General features: G+C 35.1%; 1 protein-coding gene across 2 annotated transcripts in view; it reads left to right on the forward strand.

Annotated features, from left to right (window-relative positions):
* The first annotated feature begins 3,451 nt into the window (after nucleotides 1–3,451).
* The window catches only part of Arap2 (ArfGAP with RhoGAP domain, ankyrin repeat and PH domain 2), a 169,422-nt gene continuing 152,135 nt past the window's right edge, over nucleotides 3,452–20,738 (forward strand). For both annotated transcript variants that reach the window (XM_026386588.2, XM_026386586.2), the window contains exons 1-5: nucleotides 3,452–4,350; nucleotides 16,123–16,181; nucleotides 17,237–17,313; nucleotides 18,565–18,656; nucleotides 20,082–20,432. In XM_026386588.2, the coding sequence (XP_026242373.2) occupies nucleotides 3,452–4,350; nucleotides 16,123–16,181; nucleotides 17,237–17,313; nucleotides 18,565–18,656; nucleotides 20,082–20,432 (1,478 nt within the window). The remainder of the gene's footprint in view (nucleotides 4,351–16,122; nucleotides 16,182–17,236; nucleotides 17,314–18,564; nucleotides 18,657–20,081; nucleotides 20,433–20,738) is intronic.

Consider the following 20,738-nt stretch of genomic DNA (forward strand, 5'->3'; position numbering starts at 1 on the left):
CATTTTGCTGCAATACCCTCTTTGGAGGGTATTCCAATGACAGATTCCTGGCCCTGCTGTTGCGTAGTTGTTTTCCTGTACAGCAGATCCACAGACCAGTACCTACATGCCTGTGAGCCCACATTGTAGGTCAGAATGTGGAGGCTTAGGAGTTCACATATGGTCAGTACTTTACAGAGTTACATACCTGTCTCTTTGTATCTAATGTGTTCTTAGCAGCTAGGACCTCTAAGGAGAGAGCTGTAAAAACCTTTGAACATTCAGCCCTCAGGGGTTAGATAGTAGGGTAACTGGAGGACAGAGCTGGCACAGAAGATTGTAGGGTCAGTGGGAGGGGAGTCTCTTTCATATCATGAGAAGAAATCAGGTTCATTAGCATGTCAAATGGTAGCAAAGTGATGGTTTTAAGTAAAGGTCTTGGTTTATCTGTCCTTGATTCAGCTACCCAGGAAGTACATGTGTATATACCAAAGAAAGGAAAAGACTGTGTATTAAATCTCAGATGCACACACACCAAAAACCTAATGATGTCGACCTCTTGACTACTTCTACCATCCCTACCAATGTTAGTCCACCTCAAATACTCTCCAAGCACTTTGCATGGTTCTAGGATATTAGATATAGATGTATATAGAAAAAGCAATGGTTCCTTCTGTCTTTAGGGGTCAACATGATGCCTTCACAGAGTCCTGTTCAGAATTTTAAATGTCGCATAGGAAAGCAGATACCACATATATAGAAGGAATGCAGGTATTGAATAGTTAGCCTCTGGGAAATAAAGTGAATGAAGGATGTTGGTAGAACGTTTGACACAGGATGAAGATTAGCTTGGAGTTAGTAGTAGGGAATCCCACCTTGCAGGAAAAAGAGGTAAGGGGCCTGGCCCATGATAGTTGTTTACTGCTATTATTATTATTAGAGACCAGATTATTACATGGCACTGTCAGGAGCTTTATATGGCTTTGAGACTTTACTCTTTTGAGAATGTGGAATGACATGCTGAGTTTGTATTTTTGGTGGGCAATGGTATGTGGAGTGTGGGCAGAGATTTAGTTAGTGACTGTTGCGGTAATTTAATCAAGAGATATAATGAGGGTATGGAACGTGGTAAAGGCAATGAAGATGGAGGAGCATATTGGTCAGATTAAACACCAGAGCAAAATACCACAGACTGAGTGGTTTAAACAACAGAAATTTCTCATAGTTGTGGAGGCTGGAAAACCAACATGAAATTGAGGGCTGGCTGTTTCCTGTGAGGTTGTCTTCCTGGCTTCTTCCTTTGGCCCCACAGTGGGGGTGGGGATTGGGGTGGGGTGGGGAGTGAAAGAGAGCTCTCTGGTGTCTCCTAGAGGAAACTAGTTCTTTCCTATGACTTCATTTAACCTTAATTACTTCATGGGAAGCTCTGTCTCTAGATGCAGTCTTGTTGAAGGTTGGGGCTTCAACATATGGATATTTGGGGGTAGGAAGTGGGGGAGTCACAATTTTGTCCATAGCAAGGAATAAAATTAGTAGCTCACCTACATTCTTGAATGCAGACAAAGGTGAGCATGGGGATCCCTTCTGACCTTTAGATTTGGGTGGGTGACTAGGTGACCACTACTGTAGTAGGGGAGGATCCAGAGGATTTTTGGTGTGTGTTCTTGTTCTAAGATTTTGTGAATCCTCTTTAATTATTGACCAATTCATCATCTTTATAATTTCTAAAGGTGGTGATAAATCATACCACTTATTGTACTGTTTTCAGTTGCTATTTCTATTTTGTGATTTGCCAAGGAAAACATCAGCAACATCTGTATCTACAAAATAAGGTGATTTTGCATTTGATGATGAGGTTTAGCTTTCTCTTATGTATTTATGTATTTACATTTCCTTAGAGGTATGACAAAGCAGTACCTTCATGTCAAAGTCATTTCCTGCCTTCTCTCTTGTTTGTGTTTTTATTTCTCTGCTCCTGAAGGAAGGCCTGGAAAAAAGGTGCTTTCCCTCTGATGCTCTCTGTACTTGTTGGTCAATGTTTGCGGATATTTTAAAATAGTCAAGGCAATACCTTAAGAGGAATCAGTATGTAATATACGCAGAGTCAGAGTAGTGTCTTTCAAAGAGTTATTTCAAGATGTGGTTTCTGGAAATACTGCATCAAAGCTTGCTCAGAGAAATATACCTTGTTGTGCCTTGTTTTATTACTTGGGTATGGCTTTTATGCATATTATGTACTTTTCCCTTTTTATCAAAGCATAGTATACAGAAATTTGCACATATGCATTTTCATAAACTGAACACACCCACATAACAGCAGAGACGTCGGACTTTGTAAAAAACTTGTGTTGTTTGGGAGGAAAATGAATCTCTCTGAATTTGCTGTGTTCCTAGGAGGAAAATGTGACCTTTAAACTTTGATCTTTTAGTTTTGAATTAGCATACTTCCTGCTATCTAATGTATTTAAGAATAGCTGATTATTCACTAGCCTTATCTTGCACGTTAGTATCAGTTGTTTACATATAATGCTGCCTCCTTTTTTGAAATGAAAACTCTTGACCTGAAGTATATATTCTACCTGCTCTTTAAGGTTCTGAAAGAAAGTATAGTGAAACAGAAAGTTGTGTCTATTTAGCTACTGTTAGGAAAAATTATCTAAAACTTGGAAATCAAAAGAATGTTTATCAGTAGCTTTCATTTAACAGTTCCAGCCTGTGGATATTTAATTTTAATTATAATCCCTCACATGGTATTTTTTTTCCTGCCTTATAGAACATTAACCGGTTTTTAAAAAAATCTTACCTAGTTGTTTTATTCTAATATTTTTTGTTTAAAATGCCAGTGTGTGTGTGTGTGTGTGTGTGTGTGTGTGTGTGTGTGTATATAGTATAAGTAAACCTCTTTTACAAATGCTCTTGGAATCAGCCTTACCATCTTACTGATCCCTTATCAATTAATGAGATGAGTAAAACATTTTACACATGTTCCCTTCATATTTGTGAGTCTCTTTTTTTTAATCCTGTTTGAAAATCATAGTTTGACACCATCATAACATTTCTGCTTTCTACCTTCATATAGGATGCAAAAGGCAATGTGCAAAAATTCCAAACTCAGTTGTCTTACTTTCTGTTGTGTTTTCAGGGAAGTTTATAATGTACAATTAGGTTTTACTAGTTAAAGTATCCTGGACTAGTGATGTAGTTCAGCGGCAGTGTGTGTGCTTAGTATGCATGAGGTGCTGGATTTGATCCCCAGCACCACCAACTGTATATTAAGATGATTTAATAAATTATTGTTTTTACCCCCCCCCCCCAGGCTTAAGCACATGAAACGGTCATTGTGGAGAAAACAACATTTAAAGAAACCTTTCTGTCACAAGTTGATAGAAGAAAAACCAATAAGAAGAACACCTTCTTTTGCGAGATCCTGTTGTGCTGTTTTAAGACTCTGCTTAGTAATGAAGTCACCATTATGTCCTCAGTCAGTGAAGTAAATGTTGACATCAAGGATTTCCTAATGAGCATTAATTTGGAGCAGTATCTCTTACATTTCCAAGAGTTTGGTTTTTATACCGTGAAGGACTGTGCAGCAATAAATGATAGTGTGCTACACAAAATTGGAATATCACCTACAGGGCACCGTAGGAGGATACTTAAACAGTTACAGATAATATTGTCAAAAATGCAAGAAATCCCAATATATGCAAATGTTCATAAGACGAAGAATGGAAACAATTCAAAAGATCACCGCCACGCTTCCTCTTCTGATCAGAACACCTGCAAAGAACTTTCCAATTCTGGTTGTATTCAGATACCTAGCTCAACACAGTTGGAGACCTTTACAAAAAATCTTGATCAAAATGATGCTAGTATGGAAAATAACCAGTCCCTTGAATCAGATGATAAGCTATCTCTTTCTAACCAGGACCTCCCCATTCCAGAAGAACAACACCTGGGTTCCTCTCATGAGTCTTTACTTGGTAGCGAAAATATTGAAATAGAATCTTTGACTGCAAAAAAGGCAGTTGATCGTACAGTTGAAGAACAACAAGCAGAAAAAGTTGATTTGATATCAGAAAACTTCAGCAACCTTCCTAATACGAAACCTGAATGTCTCTCTTCCTTCGATTGTTCAACCTCAGAAGCAAATTCTGGAAATGGAGCTAATGGTTTATTAGAAAGCTCGCCACCATCACCATTCTTTGAGTTTCAGGGAGAAATGGTTGTGAATGATTTGTATGTGCCGTCATCTCCAGTCTCAGCGCCCATGAGAAGTCGTAGCAAGTTGGTTTCAAGACCTTCCCGCTCTTTTCTGCTAAGACATCGGCCTGTACCAGAGATCCCAGGGCCAGCAAAAGGAATTTCAGGGAGGTAAGATTTCTTGTCAATAAGCCATAAATATTTAACGAAGGGAAATTTCGTTATTTTAAACAATGATGTTTTCATTGTTCCTTCTGAATTTGACTTAGTTGCATTTACATATTCATACAGCCTTTATTTGGTCATCTTTTCAAATTTTTTCTCTGCGCCACTTGTATTTTCCAGTGTGTGTTTCCAACTTACAACTACCTGGGACTCTTCAGCTTTCTCCTATTTAATTGGGGGAATATTGCATCCCCTAATTCTACCTGGATCTTCCTTCCCCTACCTTCCCTCCATTGTAATGTTCTCTTAGTGAAGTTCTCATATTTGAATTGCTGACTCTTATCTCTCCAGCAGATTATTTGTTCTCTGGCAGGGAATGTGTCTTTTAATGTTTGTATATCTATTGCCTGGCATGGTGCTTGGCACCAATTAATAATTCAATACACATCTATTAAACTTTGTAGGAGTCATTGTGCTAGGTGGAAAGAAAGTTAAGAGAAATGAAAGAGCTTGCAGTCTAGTGTGGAAGATAGATGTAATAAGTTAACAGTACAGTATGAACCCAGGTCCACAGAGGGCACATCTCTGGAACCCCAAAGAGGGGCCTCAGGTCACCAGTATCCATCTTGGGGTAACTGAATAGTTTGAGAGAAGCTGATTTTACAGCAGAGAAAGCTTTCATCTGTTTCTCAGAGTTGCACCTAAAATTGTTGTGGTTTACTCCAGGGTTGGGGTGCTCTTATTTTTTCCACCAAGAGTCAAGGCTTCGACTCTCACTCTGCTGGGAGGTATAAAGCTCAAGTTTGATGGTTACTGCAGTGTTTTACAGACTTCAGGCTTAAGTCCAGGGCTGGCATTCCTGTAAGATTCCCCTTCCCAGCTTGAATCTGTGGCTGCTGCTGATTTTCTTGCCCTGAGGTACCTTTGGCAAGTTGTATTTGCAATAGAAAAGGTAGCAATTTATTATTTGCAAGAGAAAACATGGCAATTTACAACTCTTGTAAATATAAGTATCTCCTATTAGATCACCAACTCTGAGGGCATAGTTCCTAATTAATTTCTCTACCTTGGCATCCCTAATATTAGTAAAGTCTGATGTTTACTAGGAACCAGTAGTTACAGTGCCATTTATTAAACACCTAGGTGCTAGTTTGGGTTGTAATTTTTGACAGGTTAGCCTCATAGCCCTGTAAGGTAGGTAGTGTTCTCTGTGGTCTTCCTGTGAGTAACATGGACCGCCTGAGGTTAATTCTCCTAGGCCTTCCAGGGCATTTAACTGGTGTTTCATTCCACTACATTCTGACTTCTACCTTTTTAATAAATATTTTTTAAAAATTTGACTGCATATATAAGAATTCAATGATTTCTTAGCATTGTAGAAGGTCACTAATTTTTATACAAGCATTTAGCTTTAAAATGTTTTGCTAGTTTTCAGCAATTAAAGGAAACTAAATGAAAAGTCACAAGTTTTTAAATGTCAAAAACTTTCTGTATGAAAAAAATGAGTACACAAAATAAAACTCTATTTTTGTCCCATTAGAATCTTGGTGAGAGCCAGATGGGAAACATCAGTTAGGAAACATTGAGTTTAAGGTTCAGACATTGAGTGCTGCTTTCCATGAATTTCACAAAGAATCTTTTAATGCTCATTTAAGTGGTAGAGGGGAAGCAAACTGCACTTGCATCCTCTGAGGGTCCTAGCCTAGGCTGAGAATTAAATCGACATAAAACAAATTGACGGGGGCGGGGGGGGGGGAGCTTACAGATTGGTTATCACAAGGAAATAAATTATAAGTTTTACCTAGGACAAAGAGATGAAGACATGAAGAAGGTGTTAGTGAAACCCTGAATAGGACAAAGAATACCAAGATGTGAAAAGAAAAGTAGCTGAGTTACCTGGGAGGTTCAAAGGGTAGAAGTTATTTTAACAAGGTCTATACAGGTTTCTTTAGGGCTCCATCATCTCCACTTCTGTCCCTGAGGATAAGAGTTACTCCTTTCCCACGGGAATTTCATCTGCTTTTAAGGAACAATAGCAAGGTCAGAGTGATGTTTTTGCACCTGCTGTTTTTCAACACTTGAATGAAATGACTTTAATTCAAAATAGTGAATATGCTAGAGTGGTGTATCTTTAAGTCCTTCATTTATAAAGGTAGTCTTTGCATCATGTGAAAGGTTATTTATAGCATGACTGTGAGTCTTTAAAAATTAGAATTGAAATAGCATTAAGATTAGTATCGTTAATTTGTACTAACTATATAACAGCACCGTTTTCAGTATGATTTTTAGGGCAGGTATGACCCATTATACCCTTTCTTTTCCTTGATTATGGTAGTAAATAGAAACTATGCTTTGTGCAGCTCAGATGATAACATGAGCAAGAATATTAAAAGGTTTTTAGACTTCACTGTATTTCCTGTCGTTTTCTACTGTATTATAAATAGCACTTGATTAGCACTATTTTAAAGTGTTGTGGCTCTTTAAATAAAAATGGTTGATAATGGAATCTGAGTTTCTTTTTAGTCAGATAATAACATTCACAAATGACATTTAGTGTATCCCTTGGTATACTAAATAAGAATTTTTTTTTTTTGTGGCCAATGTTTTTAACTTAATCACTAATGAAAAACTTCTTGCAACTCTTCAAAGGAATATGATGCTAGACATGTCTTCCCTTCTTTCTCCCTGGTCACTGATCTTTCTTGCCTTCTTCCTCCTGATTTATCTGACATCTTCCCTCCCTTCCTCCTTTCTCCTAACTTATCTGACACAATCTCCTAATTTATCTGACATTCTGGTGTACTGCATTGTATGTACTTGCCTTGACTTGTTGCTGAATTCCTGCCTGCTCTTTTTCTCCCTTGGGTTGGGCCAGGTGGGAACTACTGGGGACAATGAACCTCAGGAAATCTTTTTAACTCACATCTCCTGGGCCAGAACAGAACCATGCCTGAGGGATCAGCTCCTTCATTATCACCTTTACTTGGAAGTCTCTTAGTCCTTAGGAGTCCTCAAGCAAAAAGCAAGTCAAACTTGCATCTTGCTTTTTCTGGGGGAATTTTGGGCTTATCCTGTGATGCTGCTCAGGAAAATCGTGAGTCAGGAAGGAATAGGCATTTTAAGAAAACTAAAAGAGGTAACTTTCTTCTCTTCTTTCCTGGTTTAATGATTTTTATACCTCTTTAATGCAAATATTTTTACTTGGCAAAGGTTGTAAAGCCTTCTCATTTAGATACAGGGCCTCTGACTAGAGAGAAGGGAAATTAACGAGGCAGAAGTCATGGGAAGGGGGTGTTATGCACGCTCGGTGGTGTGTGATGAAGTATATCCCCTGTAAAACAGATGAAACCTAAACTTATATTCTCTAGCCTGCCTGGAATTTCTTTTTCTTTCTTTCTTTCTTTTTTTTTTTTTTTTTAAAGAGAGAGTGAGAGAGGAGAGAGAGAATTTTTAATATTTATTTTTTAGTTCTCGGCGGACACAACATCTTTGTTGGTATGTGGTGCTGAGGATCGAACCCGGGCCGCACGCATGCCAGGCGAGCGCTACCACTTGAGCCACATCCCCAGCCCCAGTAGGCTTGTTTTTGTTGACTGTTTATGTAACCAAACATAATGGGCTCACTCCTTGGTGAGTATAAAGCCAGTAAGCACAACCAGAAGTTAAAATGAGTAAGGAAAGTTATTGCTTGTATGAGCAAGGAGAGCAATAAAAGTAATGCCAAAAGAAGTGTCTCTTTAAGCATAAACAAAGACAGCAAGGTGCATTTATTTGGGAAACTCATGCAAATGCATATTGGAGAGACTTATCCCATGTAGAACCTTGGCACCTTCCTAAGCATGCTCATTTCAAGATCATGCTTCTTCATATATCACGTGTTCAAAATGGTGGAGGGTGTGCCTCCTGGGGACATAATTCAGCATTATAATGAGCAAAGTTCATTCTGGGTTACCTAGAAGAGTGACTCAGCATGACTCCATGATTTTGTCCGATTCCTGGAGGGCCTTATCTTAACAAAAATAACTTGAACCACTGTTAGTCATTCAAAGTGGCAGCAGCCCCCAATAATTTCTGCCTGTCATCTAATATTTACCTTGGATATACACTGTCTTATGCTCTTTAGAAGAATTATCTTATTCATCATCTTTATATTCGTAGGTAGCAGACCTTGTGTTTTCCCCGTTTAATAAATGTGGAAATTAAGTTCATAGCTGTTAGATGACTTTGTAATCATACAAGGTGTGTTTTCCTGTGGCCCAGAGAGTCAGTGAATTTAAAGGCAGGCAGTGTGATGGAGAAAGCAACATCTTTATCAGCATCTTAGAAGATGTTTGGCTCTTGCCTTTTGATTGTTACCTTTCCCCTAAAGGTGAATTTTTTAAAAGATTTTTTTTTTTAAGGGAAAGTACGTGGGTCCTAGATAGGTTGTGCTTCCGTTATCCAGTTTAGCAGTGTCTTCTAGAACTTGGGCTCTGTGCATCTCATCTTGTTCATGTAGTCTGGCAAGAGTTGCAGTCCAGTGGCTGTAAAGATGACCTTAATGATCACGGTTTCTGTGTTGGTTAGAGTGGCTTGTGTCTGGATTTTGTTGTGGTCAGCATTTCTGGCAAGCACCCTTCCAGATGTGACCTTATGTAACACAGAACTGGGGAGTGCTCACCAAGTGGGGGGTTGTGCACATTTTGAGCTAACTTTAGTGTGCAGTTAATCTGCAAGACATAGGACACAAAGATAAACTTTTAAGATTTGGGGTAGGGGGCTTGCTTTTGTGTGTGTTCAACTTGATTAATATCATAAAAGCATAATGTGAGAAGGGATGCTGAGTTTTTAATTTTTGTTATTCAACCATGATTCTTGATTAAATTTAAAAGCTTTTCAGGGTAACTGGTGGGAAAATAGTACAGAAAAAGGCGGTTATAAGATTGAATGCTGGCTTTGGCTCCTGTTAGCTGTGGAACTTGGGCTGGGACAGCGTCTCTTCTCTGCTGGTAGGATCAAGATACCTTGTCCAGCTTGTAGAACTGTTATGAGGAAATAATGTGAGATGTGGGTGTTTAAAGCTACCAACAAAATGCTTTGGGCACAAAGCATTCATAGATGAAAATATATGTTCATAATGAAAATAGAAATTCATCTTAGTGTTTCCAAAACAAATTTTTCCTTTGTAGAGCCAATTTTTCATCTATAGTAGTTCAAATGAACTTGATTGCTAGATTTGGTAGTAGGTACATGTTGAGAGTATATAAAAATCATCACAGTTTTTTAAAAAATATATTTTTCTTATGGCAAGCTAAAATGAAAAAGAAATCCCTATAAATACCAAACATTGTTATATTTAAATAGTTCAAAATGTTTTTTATTTGTGTGGGTGGTGTGTGTATGTGTATACAATTATGAGTGTGCCTCAGTAAAATTCTGAGACTTGTATCTGATATATTGTAAATGCTCAATATATCAGGTACAACATTTATTATTAAATAAGGTACAATATTTATTATAAAGATGTAGGAAATTTAAGTACTGTTCCACTCAAGGGCTCAAATCATTACAAAGTGTTAACACAGTATTACAAAGTATTAACACAGTATTTGTGTTAGTGGTATATAAAAGTATGGAAACAATTAATAGCTGTATAGAAGTATCAAGAATCTGGAGATATTAAATAGTGAATATTTTTAAAACCCTCTGATGAAATTCTGTGCCTTTTCCTTGCCAAAGGCGATTTCTATCCTGATTTTAAGTGGCAATAACATTCTAGCTTTTGAAGAAAGCTGTGTCTCTTAAAACATTTCCAAATGGTACAATTTTGCCTGTTTTCTGAACCTAAATAAGAATGCAGTCATGTGAGTATTTTTTTAATCCAGTTTCTTTTGCTTAACTTTGACATTTATTTATGTTGTTACCTGTGGTTATAGTTTGTTCATTTTTACTGCTGTATAGTATTTTATTGTATCAATATTCCATGATGTCTTTTCCTTATTGTTGGCATATAATTCATATTTTCAACATTATTTAGTATTTAGGTATATTTACATATTTATAGATAACATTTATATATGCCCATATATACAAATCAACTTTATTTTGATGTAATATACATAAAATATATTTAAGTATATAGATGGTTGAATTTTGAACAGTATATATAACCATGTGATCATGACCACAGTCTAGCTATAGAGGACATTCCCATCAGCTACCACTCTAAGTGAATTCTCTTGTGACCATTAGGAAATTCCCCTAATCCTCTGTATCAGGCAGACATTGATCTCAGTGTATATTAGTTTTGCCTGTTCAAGAATTTCATACAAAAGGAATTACACAGCAGGTATTATTTTAATATCAGGTATCTTTACTCCACATGTTTTTTCATTTGAACCCATGTTATTACATATCAGATTGTTCTTTTTATGGTTGAATAGTGTTGGTTTGTGTGGATGTCCACAACTTGTTTATCCATTTGGCTTTTTACATGCATTTTGGTGGTTATTTCTGGAGGGTATCTGCATACTTGTGGAGTATATACCAAGAAGTGGGATTGCTGTGTCCTAGGACATGCATATCTTCTTTGGTAGAAAAGTCAGAGTAGTTCTTTTAAAGTAGTTGTACTAATTTGTATTTCCAACAGCAGTATATACATTCCTCTTGTTTCATATCCTCAACAACATTTTTTTTTAATTTAAAAAATGTTAGTCATGTAAATAAATGTATAATGGTATTTCATTGTGGTTTAAATTTGCATTTTCAAATGACTAACAAGATTGAAAATGTTTTAATATGTCTATTGGCAGTTGGCCATGTTTCCATCTTCTTTGGCATAATGCCTTTGCACATCTTCACCCATTGGGTTCCTTCTTGGTGGTGGTTTTGAATTCCACTTTATCTTTCCCAGTAATTTTAAAGAGTTATTAGTACCCCATGGGTATGAGCTCTTTGTCAAATATATTGTCTCCTGGTCTGCATACTGTTTTTTTTCCCCCCTTGGTGGTGACTTTTTAATGAATAAAGTTCTTATTTAATAATTTAGTCAAAATTGCCAATTCTTTCCTTTTTAGTTAAAACTATTTGTGTCTTCAGACACATGAAAACAGTTAACTTTTATCAGCTGGCTTGTTACACTGGAAATTATAATCCACCTTGAATTGGTTTACACATGGTCTGAGGTAGGAGCAAAATTTCACTTTCTTCTGTATAAAGAAATAATCTACTTACTGCAAAGACTGCTTTTCTCATGGCTTTGTGACATCTTTGTCTTCTAAGTGACCAGGGGTTCTCTTATGGGCTCTTTACTACTTCAGTAGTCTGTTGTTTATCCTTTTTATCAGTAATATAGTGTCTTAATTACTGTAACTTTATAATGAGTCCTAATACCTTAAGAGTATGTCTTAATATTTCCTCATTGTTCTTGGCCCTGTGTTTTCTATGTACGTTTGGAATCCACTTGTTAAATCACTCTCCCCTCCCTCCCTCTTTCTTTCTTTCTTTCTTTCTTTCTTTCTTTCTTTCTTTCTTTCTTTCTTTCTTTCTTTCTTTCTTTCTTTCTTCTTGGGATTGTATCCTATAGATTAATATAGGAGGTTTCATAATATTTAGTCTTTCATATGCTCCTCTAATTAGATTTTTCTATAACCTATTATAGATTATTACATGAATGTTTTACACTTTTCTAGTTGCACTCCTGAAGATCCTTTCTTACATTTATTCCTAGTTTTAATAGTTTTGTTTTGATTTTGTGGTACTGGGTTCTGAGCACAGGAGTACTCTACCTCTGAGCTACATCACCAGCCCTTTGTTCCAGCTGAGTTGCCCCAGCTAATCTTGAACTTGTGACCTTTTACCTCATCCTCCCATGTAGCTGGGATTATTGGATTGTGCTGTTGTGCTCAGAGGGTTTGGTAATTTTTAAATGCTCTTATCTGTGATACACTTAATGTTTCCTTTTGTTTTGTGTGTAGGATTTGTATATATAATTTTACATATCATATATACAAACAATAAATTTGTTAAATCCATTTCTAAACAAGTCATTTGAGGCTTGATATACATACAATAAATTATAACCATTATGCTTGTAATTTGATGAGTTTTGAAAGATAAACTTTTTTCTGTAATCAAGAATCAGAACAGTTGTATTAAACCTGTTTCCTAGTGTCATTTTATTGTCGAATACCTCTTTCAAACATGTCCACGTTGAATTTTGGGATATACTTCTCTGTATGTGACTTCTTTTGTTCAGTATGACAATTTTAAGACTATTTCATATCATTATGTTTATTATTGATTTACTTCTTTTTAGTAATCTTTGTGTTTATTTGTTTTGAAACCTTTGTGGTATTCTCTTGGATCCATTTACATCCATTCATTTGTCATTCATTTCTTGATGATCATTTAGCTTTTCTTAAGTTATTGGTTATTGAGAAAAGAGTTCCTATGTAGATTTGTATACAGGTATTTTTTCTGTGGCTGTATGTCTTTAATTTTTTTTTGTTTGTTTCTAGGGTTGGAATATCTGGGAGTTGGAGTTAGAGTAATCTCTATCTTTATTTGAAACTGCCAAGCAGTTTTCCAAAGTGGATGTACACCTTTGTATTTCTAACAATAGTCTTTAAGTATTCTCATCTTTCTACTTATTTCCTGGCACTTGCTTTAAATAACATTAATTCTAACCATTCTATTCAATGGCTATCACATTCATGCATCTTCTTTTGGGAAGTACACATTTAGGTTTTTGTTCATTATAAAATTGAGTTCTATTTCTCACTACTACATTGTAAGTTTTTTTGTTGTTCTTTTTATTTTGGGCAAGACATGCGTCAGAAATATATGACATTATTAAGTCTTACATTTTAATAAGGTTCAACTTTTCAATTTTTTTCTTTTATGGGTTTTGGTTTTCATATCTTATTGAACAAATCTTTTCCTACTCAGAGAGTTTAATGATTTTCCTCTCTCCTTTATTTTTCAGATTTTTAGTTTTAGCACTAATATTTAGGTCTAAACTCCCATTTTTATATATGGTATGAAGGAAGGTTTGACATTCACTTCTTTTGTTACACTGACATATCCACTTTTAACCACTTTTGTTGAAAGATTTTCTGCACAGAATTTCTTTGGAACATTTTAAAAAATCAACGGGTTTTGGATGTGTGGGATGATAGTTGGACTCCATTTCATCTCATGATTTATATGTCTGCCCTTCATCAAATGAAAACTTATTTTATTTGACTAAATATTGAAATTATATAGTATAAATCTTCTAATTTTGTTTTTCTTTTTAAAAGCGATTTTGGCCATTCTAGGTCATTTGTCTTTTCATGTAAATTTTAGAATCACCTTGTTAATTTCTATTATGAAAACTTACTGAAATATTGTTTGAGAATATAGAATCTATATATCAATATGGGAAGAATTTGAATCTTAGCACTATTGAATCTTTCAATTCTTAATATGGTATATCTGTCCATTTGTTTAGGACTTCTTCAATTTTTTCTCAATAATCATTTCTATTTTTCCAAGATATAGGTTTTGTTCACATTTTGGTAAACTTATCAATTAGTATTTCATACTTTTTTATGCTGTTGTAACAAGAGTTGTATTTTAAATTTTTTTTCTCAGTTCATTGCTAGTATATAGAAGCTGTATCATTCAGTATTTTGTTGCTGTAACAAATACCTGAGAAAAATCAACTTAGTGGAGGGAAGATTTACTGTGGCTCATAATTTCAGATATTTGAGTCCATGGTTGGATAGTTCCATTGCTTTGAGTCTGAGGTGAGGTAGAATATCATGGCAGAAGGGCAGGGTGGAGGAAAGCTGCTGAGCTCATGGCAACCAGGAAGGAGGGTGTTGGGAGGGAGGGAGATGGGTGAAGGGGCCAAGGACAAGAGATACCCTTCTAGGACATACCTCTAGTAACCTATTTACTCTGACTTGGTCCCAGCTCCTAAAATTTGTAATACTTCCCCCTAATGCTATAATGCTACCAGATTATTAATTTATCATTGGATTAATCCACTCATGAAGTCAGAGTCTTTCTGGTCCAGTCATTTTTCAAAAGACCTATCTCAGAACATTGCTACATTGTGAAACAAGTCTTCACATGAGTCTTGGGGGACACTACATACCCAAACCATAACAAGCATACTGAATTTATTTATATTTACCATTATGCTGGGCCCTTGCTAACTTGTTAATTGGAGAAGCTTTTTGGAAGGTTTTTAAATTTTTCTTACTTACAAGATATGCTCTTCTTTCAAGATACCTTTTTTTTCTAATCTGCATGCCTTTTGTTTCTTTTACTTGTTTTGTTGTTTAGGCTGGGAACTCTGAAATAATGTGAACATAAATGGTGAGAGTAGATCTCCTTGCTTTGCTCCAAATCCTTGGGGGAAAACATTTAGTCTTTATTAGTTATAATGTAGGTTTTTCATAAATGCTCTTTATTAGGTTAAGGATGTTTCCTTGTATTCCTTGCTGAGAATCTTCGTCATGAATGGATGTTAAAGTTTCTCAGTTTATTTTTCTGGATCTTGATTTTTCTAGTGTTAAAATAACATTGATTTCTTTTGATAAATCTCACCTGGTCATAATATATTATCTAATTATATATTACTGGGTTTTTTTGCATCCATGTCATGAGGAATATTTATCTGTAGTTACATTTTTGACTGGTTTGGTTATCAGTTATATTGTCTTTGTAGATTCCCAAAAATGTTGCACAGGATTGCTATTGTTTATTCTTCGAGTGTTTTCTTGGATTTTATCAGTGAAGTATCTGGGCTTGGAGTTTTTTGTGACTTGATGATTACTTACTAAATTCAGTTTCTCTGATAGGTCTGGGAATTTTGATTAAACTTTTTCAGATTTGATACTTTAAGTCTCTTAAGGAATTTGTCATTACATCTAGTTTTTTACTTTGTTGACATAGTATTCTTTAATAATCCATAATTAACCCTTTAATCTTCAAAGGCTTTGAAGTGATATCCTGTTTCTTGTGTATGTGTGTGTGTGTGTGTGTGTGTGTGTGTGTATACACATACATTTTTTTTTTTACTGAAGTTTGTCAATTGTGTTGATATATTAAGGAACCCAATTTTGGTTATAGTGAGTTGTAAATTTTATCCTTAGTCTATTTCATTGATTTCTGCTTTTTGTTATTTCTAGGCTTCTAATTACTTGGGCAGATATATATCTAAGAGGAGTTAAGGATGTCCTGATCTTCCCTTTAGATGGAAAAATTAGTAGAACTGTCATATTGTAGCTTCTTTTATCAACAATGTATCTCCATCATTGATGTTACCAAGTCAAATTGTTATTAATTACCATTAATATCTCTTCCGAGACTGTGATGATCTTTGAAAGAGGGGTTTGGGTGTTTTTTTCATATTATATTCATAGAACTAGACACAATTTTGTACTCTGCGGTATAAAGTTAATGACAAAAAAGTATGTAATGAAATATAGTTAACAAACCTATTCTCTCAGAGGTATGGCTGGCAGTTCTGCAGTTATATGTATAATAACATTGAGCAAATACGTTCACTTACTTTTTGTGAATTACAGATATGAAATGTAAATATTCCTCATAAAATCCAATGAAATCTCTTCCTTTAAGACTTTGTAGAAAAACACATTGTTGGAATTTGGTCATTCTGTTTATTTCAAGTCAGACTTATTTTTGAATATTGGTGTCTGTTCCTGTAAGAGTGTATATCTCGATAACACATCCTTTATTCAAGGTATTAAATAGGAGCTCATAACTTTTCTCTTTTGCTTTAAGCTACTTCCGTGAGAGAAGAAGTGCTACTACCTTACCTGGAAAATCTGTGACACTGCAAAGTGAGTCTGTGTGTTTAAATTCTCTATAAATTGATTAGCTCATTTTATACTCTTAAAAAATGTGTTAAAAAATTCTGATTGAGAAGGCAGACCACCTGTGGTAAAGGGGAAATGGGATTAACTATCTGCTGTTCATGTTACTTCAGATACCCTAAAAGGTGAGTGAATAAAAGAAAATAATATACACTTAGACTCCTAGAAATTGCACATGCTTATGTAAATATATATATATATATATATATATATATATATATACTTAAATACCAGTTTCATTTAGCATTTGCCTCAAAGACATTTCACTAAATTAAATAGTTTCTGGAAGATTGAGCTACAGGACAAAGATGTATGAAAAGTGGTTTTGCCATGGTAACTAGAAAGGGCTTGTATTGTTACTCGGGTAAATCAACCTTTGGCAGGGGCTTTTATTTCTTTTTGAAAATTTGGCTTATACAAGTTCAGGAACATTCTTCTTAACGATAAAATGACAAGCGATTGATTACCCTTAAATTTTTTCTTTCTCCTAGCAGAATTACAAGTTCTTAGAATTTTTTCTTGTAAATCTTGTAAATCAAGGATGGTAGAAATCCTTTTGAAATAACTTTTTTACAGGTGTTTTAGTTGCCATGGTACTAGAGGGATTAAGTGGATTCTGATATCTTGAATGATATGTAACTATTAGGTTAGTGAATGTTTATAATGTTTTCTGAACATTATCATAAAGATACTTTTAGAATATATTCTTACTTAGGAATTAGCATTACAATTGGCACAGTGATAATTTCTGTTGAATGTAGGCAGTACTTAGTTATATTAATGTAGATCTTAGAGGTCTGCATTAGCAGGAATGATTTTTGAAATGACGATTTGAGGACAGAGATGACGATTTAAGAATTAGTGTGTGTACAGTGAAGGTTGGCAAGTCTACGGGGATGGCTGACAGGGGTGTAATTTAGCCTCAGTTGTGATATTGCTATTGGGTGATTAAATACATATTTTTTTTGTACTATTCAACATTATTCATCTTTACCATTCTCATCCTGTAATTTCCCAAAAAGATTCAAGTGAGGAGAATTCATCATCCATCTTTCCTTATGGAGAGACTTTTCTCTTCCAGAGACTAGAAAATTCCAAGGTTAGTCCCGTACATTTTATTTTTTTTCGCTATCAGTTCTTTGCTCTACTGCCTATATGTGTCTTTTCATTTTCTTGTAAGCTATTTGAAGAATGCATTGTATTGAAGAATTAAATTTCCAGAGAGCAATATTTCTGTTTAGTAAAATTATGGTAAAACAATAGCATGCAGACACATTTTTATTTTAGGAGTACAGAATAGTGAGTTTTAAATATTTGCCAAAAATAAAGTTACTTTAATTAAACAACAACATCAACAACAACAACAAAAACACAGAAACTCCCCAGAATTTGCATTGCCTTATACCCAAATGCACACTTCCTAAGTATAATATAATTATTTATATATTTTTAATAAATGAGTTCATTATTCAGGTTTTCCTTTCAAAGACTTGTACTCTTTTTGCTATTTTATTTCTTGGTCTTGATAAAGGAGAATTTGAGAAAACATATAGCATAGATTAAAAGTACATGAATTTTGTACATGAATTCTTGGTTGACATCTTTTTTTCTAAGTTGAACTAGTTAGCTAATGATTTAAATAAGATAGTGAAAAAGGCTTCAAAATGTTGTAATGTAGACTCTCTAATGAAATCTTTATTTTGCTGAAAATTAAAGCATTTAGACATTTGTTTAATAATACTAAACTCTGATATTATATGCTTTAAAAAAATTTGGTAATGGTAATTGAATTCAGGGGCACTTTACCTCTGAGCTACATCCCTAGCCCCTGGGTTAGTTTTTTGTTTTGGTTTGCTTTTGAGACAAGGTATTGCTCATTTGCTGAGACTTGTAGTTTCTTGCTTCAGTGTCCTGAGGAACTGGAATTAAAAGTGTGCACCCCTGGGTCTGGCAGATATTATGGATCTTTGTAAAATATTGTTACACTGAAAAACATCCCCAGGTCAGGAGTGGTGGTGCATGCCTATAATCCTAGCTGCTTGGGAGCCTGAGGCAGGAGGATTGTAAGTTTGAGGCCAGTGTGGGCTAAGCAAGACTCTATCTCAAAATTAAAAAGGGCTGAGTATGTATGCAGCACTGTGGTAGAGCACTTGTCTATAGCATGTGCAAGGCCCTGGGTTCAGTTCTAGTACTGAAATAAATAAATAAACAAACAAATAAATAAATAAATGTCTTCAAGCCAAGAAAGCAAAACAATGTGTGTGTGTGTGTGTGTGTGTGTGTGTGTGTTTGTGTGTATATATATGTATATGTATATCTATATATATATATATTTTTTTTCCCCCCACAGAAGAGATGTATAAAGAATGAATTTTGGACTCATGAAGAAACAGTCAAAGGAGAAGCAACTACTGCAAGGAACTCATTTTTTATCAAATCAAGGTCTGAGTTCATGATTGAGGATTAATTCTGTGCTAAAATTCAAACATCTTGCTCATAGTATAATACTGTAGTTTATGATGGAAGTTAAAAGCTTTCCTTTCTAAATGTCTCCATAATAGGACCTGTTTTAATAACAGAATTATAGCTTGTAGATTGAGTGGTGATACTCTGTAGCAGACTATTTTTGTCTGATCCTAACTGCAGCCATTCTCACTGCCTCAAGTAGCAAATTTTTGGTGCCCCTTGATTGCACCTCAACAGTAGGAGATTTTGTTAATATGAAGAATGAAGGGGCAGCACAAATACCATGGAGCTGCAGAGTTCTCAATGATAAAGTGTCCTTTTTATTGAGAGGTTCATTGAAAACAGAGGTGTGATAGTTACTCAGCTATTTGGGTCACGTCACACAAGAAGTTAAACAGAATTTTTATGCACCAAGTTAATTTTTTCTCTCAGTTTTATTGGGACTTGAGATGCTGGATCATTATCTACCATTCATTTTGTTTTTCATTTATCCTTAATTTTCTTAAGCTAACATTGTTGTGGGTTTCCTTAACTTCAAACTAAATGATGAGTATCTTTAATAAGCATTTGATATGAATCTGTTTGATGTGGAAGCGCTCATCTAAATTGTTCTTTAAGAAAGTAATAGTTTTTTATAATATTGTATCCAGAAGGATGTGATTTGACCCCTAGGCATATCCTTTTTATAGATTAGCAAAAATTTTCTTGTAATGAGTTTTGTTTTACATAAATGACTGATTGAATCTATCGTGTCATTTCTTAAAGTTGTAGGAATATGCTTAGTTTTTTATGAATACATTTTAGTAAACATTATATCTAATACAACTTTTACCTTCTGAATATACACTGACCTTTTCTTGTTTTATTGGCTGGCAGTGTGGTACAGTATTTTTCTTTGCAACGTATTCCCAAAGCTCTGAGCAGTCAGATACACTTTCAGTTTTATTACATTATGGTGGAATATGGCGTTCTTGAAGTCGATTAGAGGAATGTAGAAGGGGCAACGAGTTGGGGAAACAAGTTGGAGATAAGATCTCCAAATAGACGAATTAGTAGTTCATGATAGTACCCAGGGAATAGAAATTGGGCTGGTCATCTTATTATATTGTTGTTGATTAAATTGGGATGCAAAGAATATGGTCCATCTCCTTCCTTTTACCTGTTACCAGCCTCCCATAATGAAGGGAATAAGATTAAATTATACATAAGGAAAAAAAAAACCCTTCAGATAGTGTTAAAATATTTCTGTATAATTTTTCTGAGAAGTTTAAAAAATAATGAGATATGGTATAACTGAATTCTTAAGATTTTCCCAGACTTAAATTTCTGTGTTTGGTTGTTTATAAGTTAAAAAAAAAAAAACAGCACTTTGAAGTGTGAATGCCATTTCTTTCTCTTTAGCATATATGATAACAAGCAGGAGAAATTAAGTGAAGACAAAGTAGAAGATATTTGGATACCTCGAGAGGACAAAAACAATCTTCCAAGAGACTCTGCTTCTGAATCAGAATACTCCACAGTAGAAGAGTGCTTTCAGAGTTTAAAAAGAAAAAATTCAAAGGCGTCCAAGTCCAGGACTCAAAAACCATTAAATTCGGACCCTGTTAATAGGCACAGTTATCCTCTAAGCTCAACAAGTGGAAATGCTGATTCAGCTGTCTCCTCGAGTGCCATCTCTCCCTATGCCTGTTTTTACGGATCTTCTGCTGCAAGAGTTAAGTCAGGGTGGCTAGACAAACTCTCTCCTCAAGGGTATGTGTCTATTCATTTGTTTTGGTTTATACCTAGCGTATTTTGAATAATCCAGATTTATCTACTTATAACCCTGCCAGGTTTTTTCAGTTACTGCCCCTGCCCCACCCCTACTCATATTGTAGAGCCTTTCAGTGCAGTTGTACAAGTGGTTTTATTTAGACAAGGGAGTGGGGGAATATGTGCAGTGCAGCACTGCATTATGTTCTGAAAAGCAAAGTAAAATAGAAAGTTATGAGCTCACATTTAGATTTCTTAATGTGAGCTTCCAACTTCACACCAAAATATACTGTCCTGTGTCTCCCT

Source organism: Urocitellus parryii, chromosome 10, assembly GCF_045843805.1.
Source record: "Urocitellus parryii isolate mUroPar1 chromosome 10, mUroPar1.hap1, whole genome shotgun sequence".
NCBI lineage: Eukaryota > Metazoa > Chordata > Mammalia > Rodentia > Sciuridae > Urocitellus > Urocitellus parryii.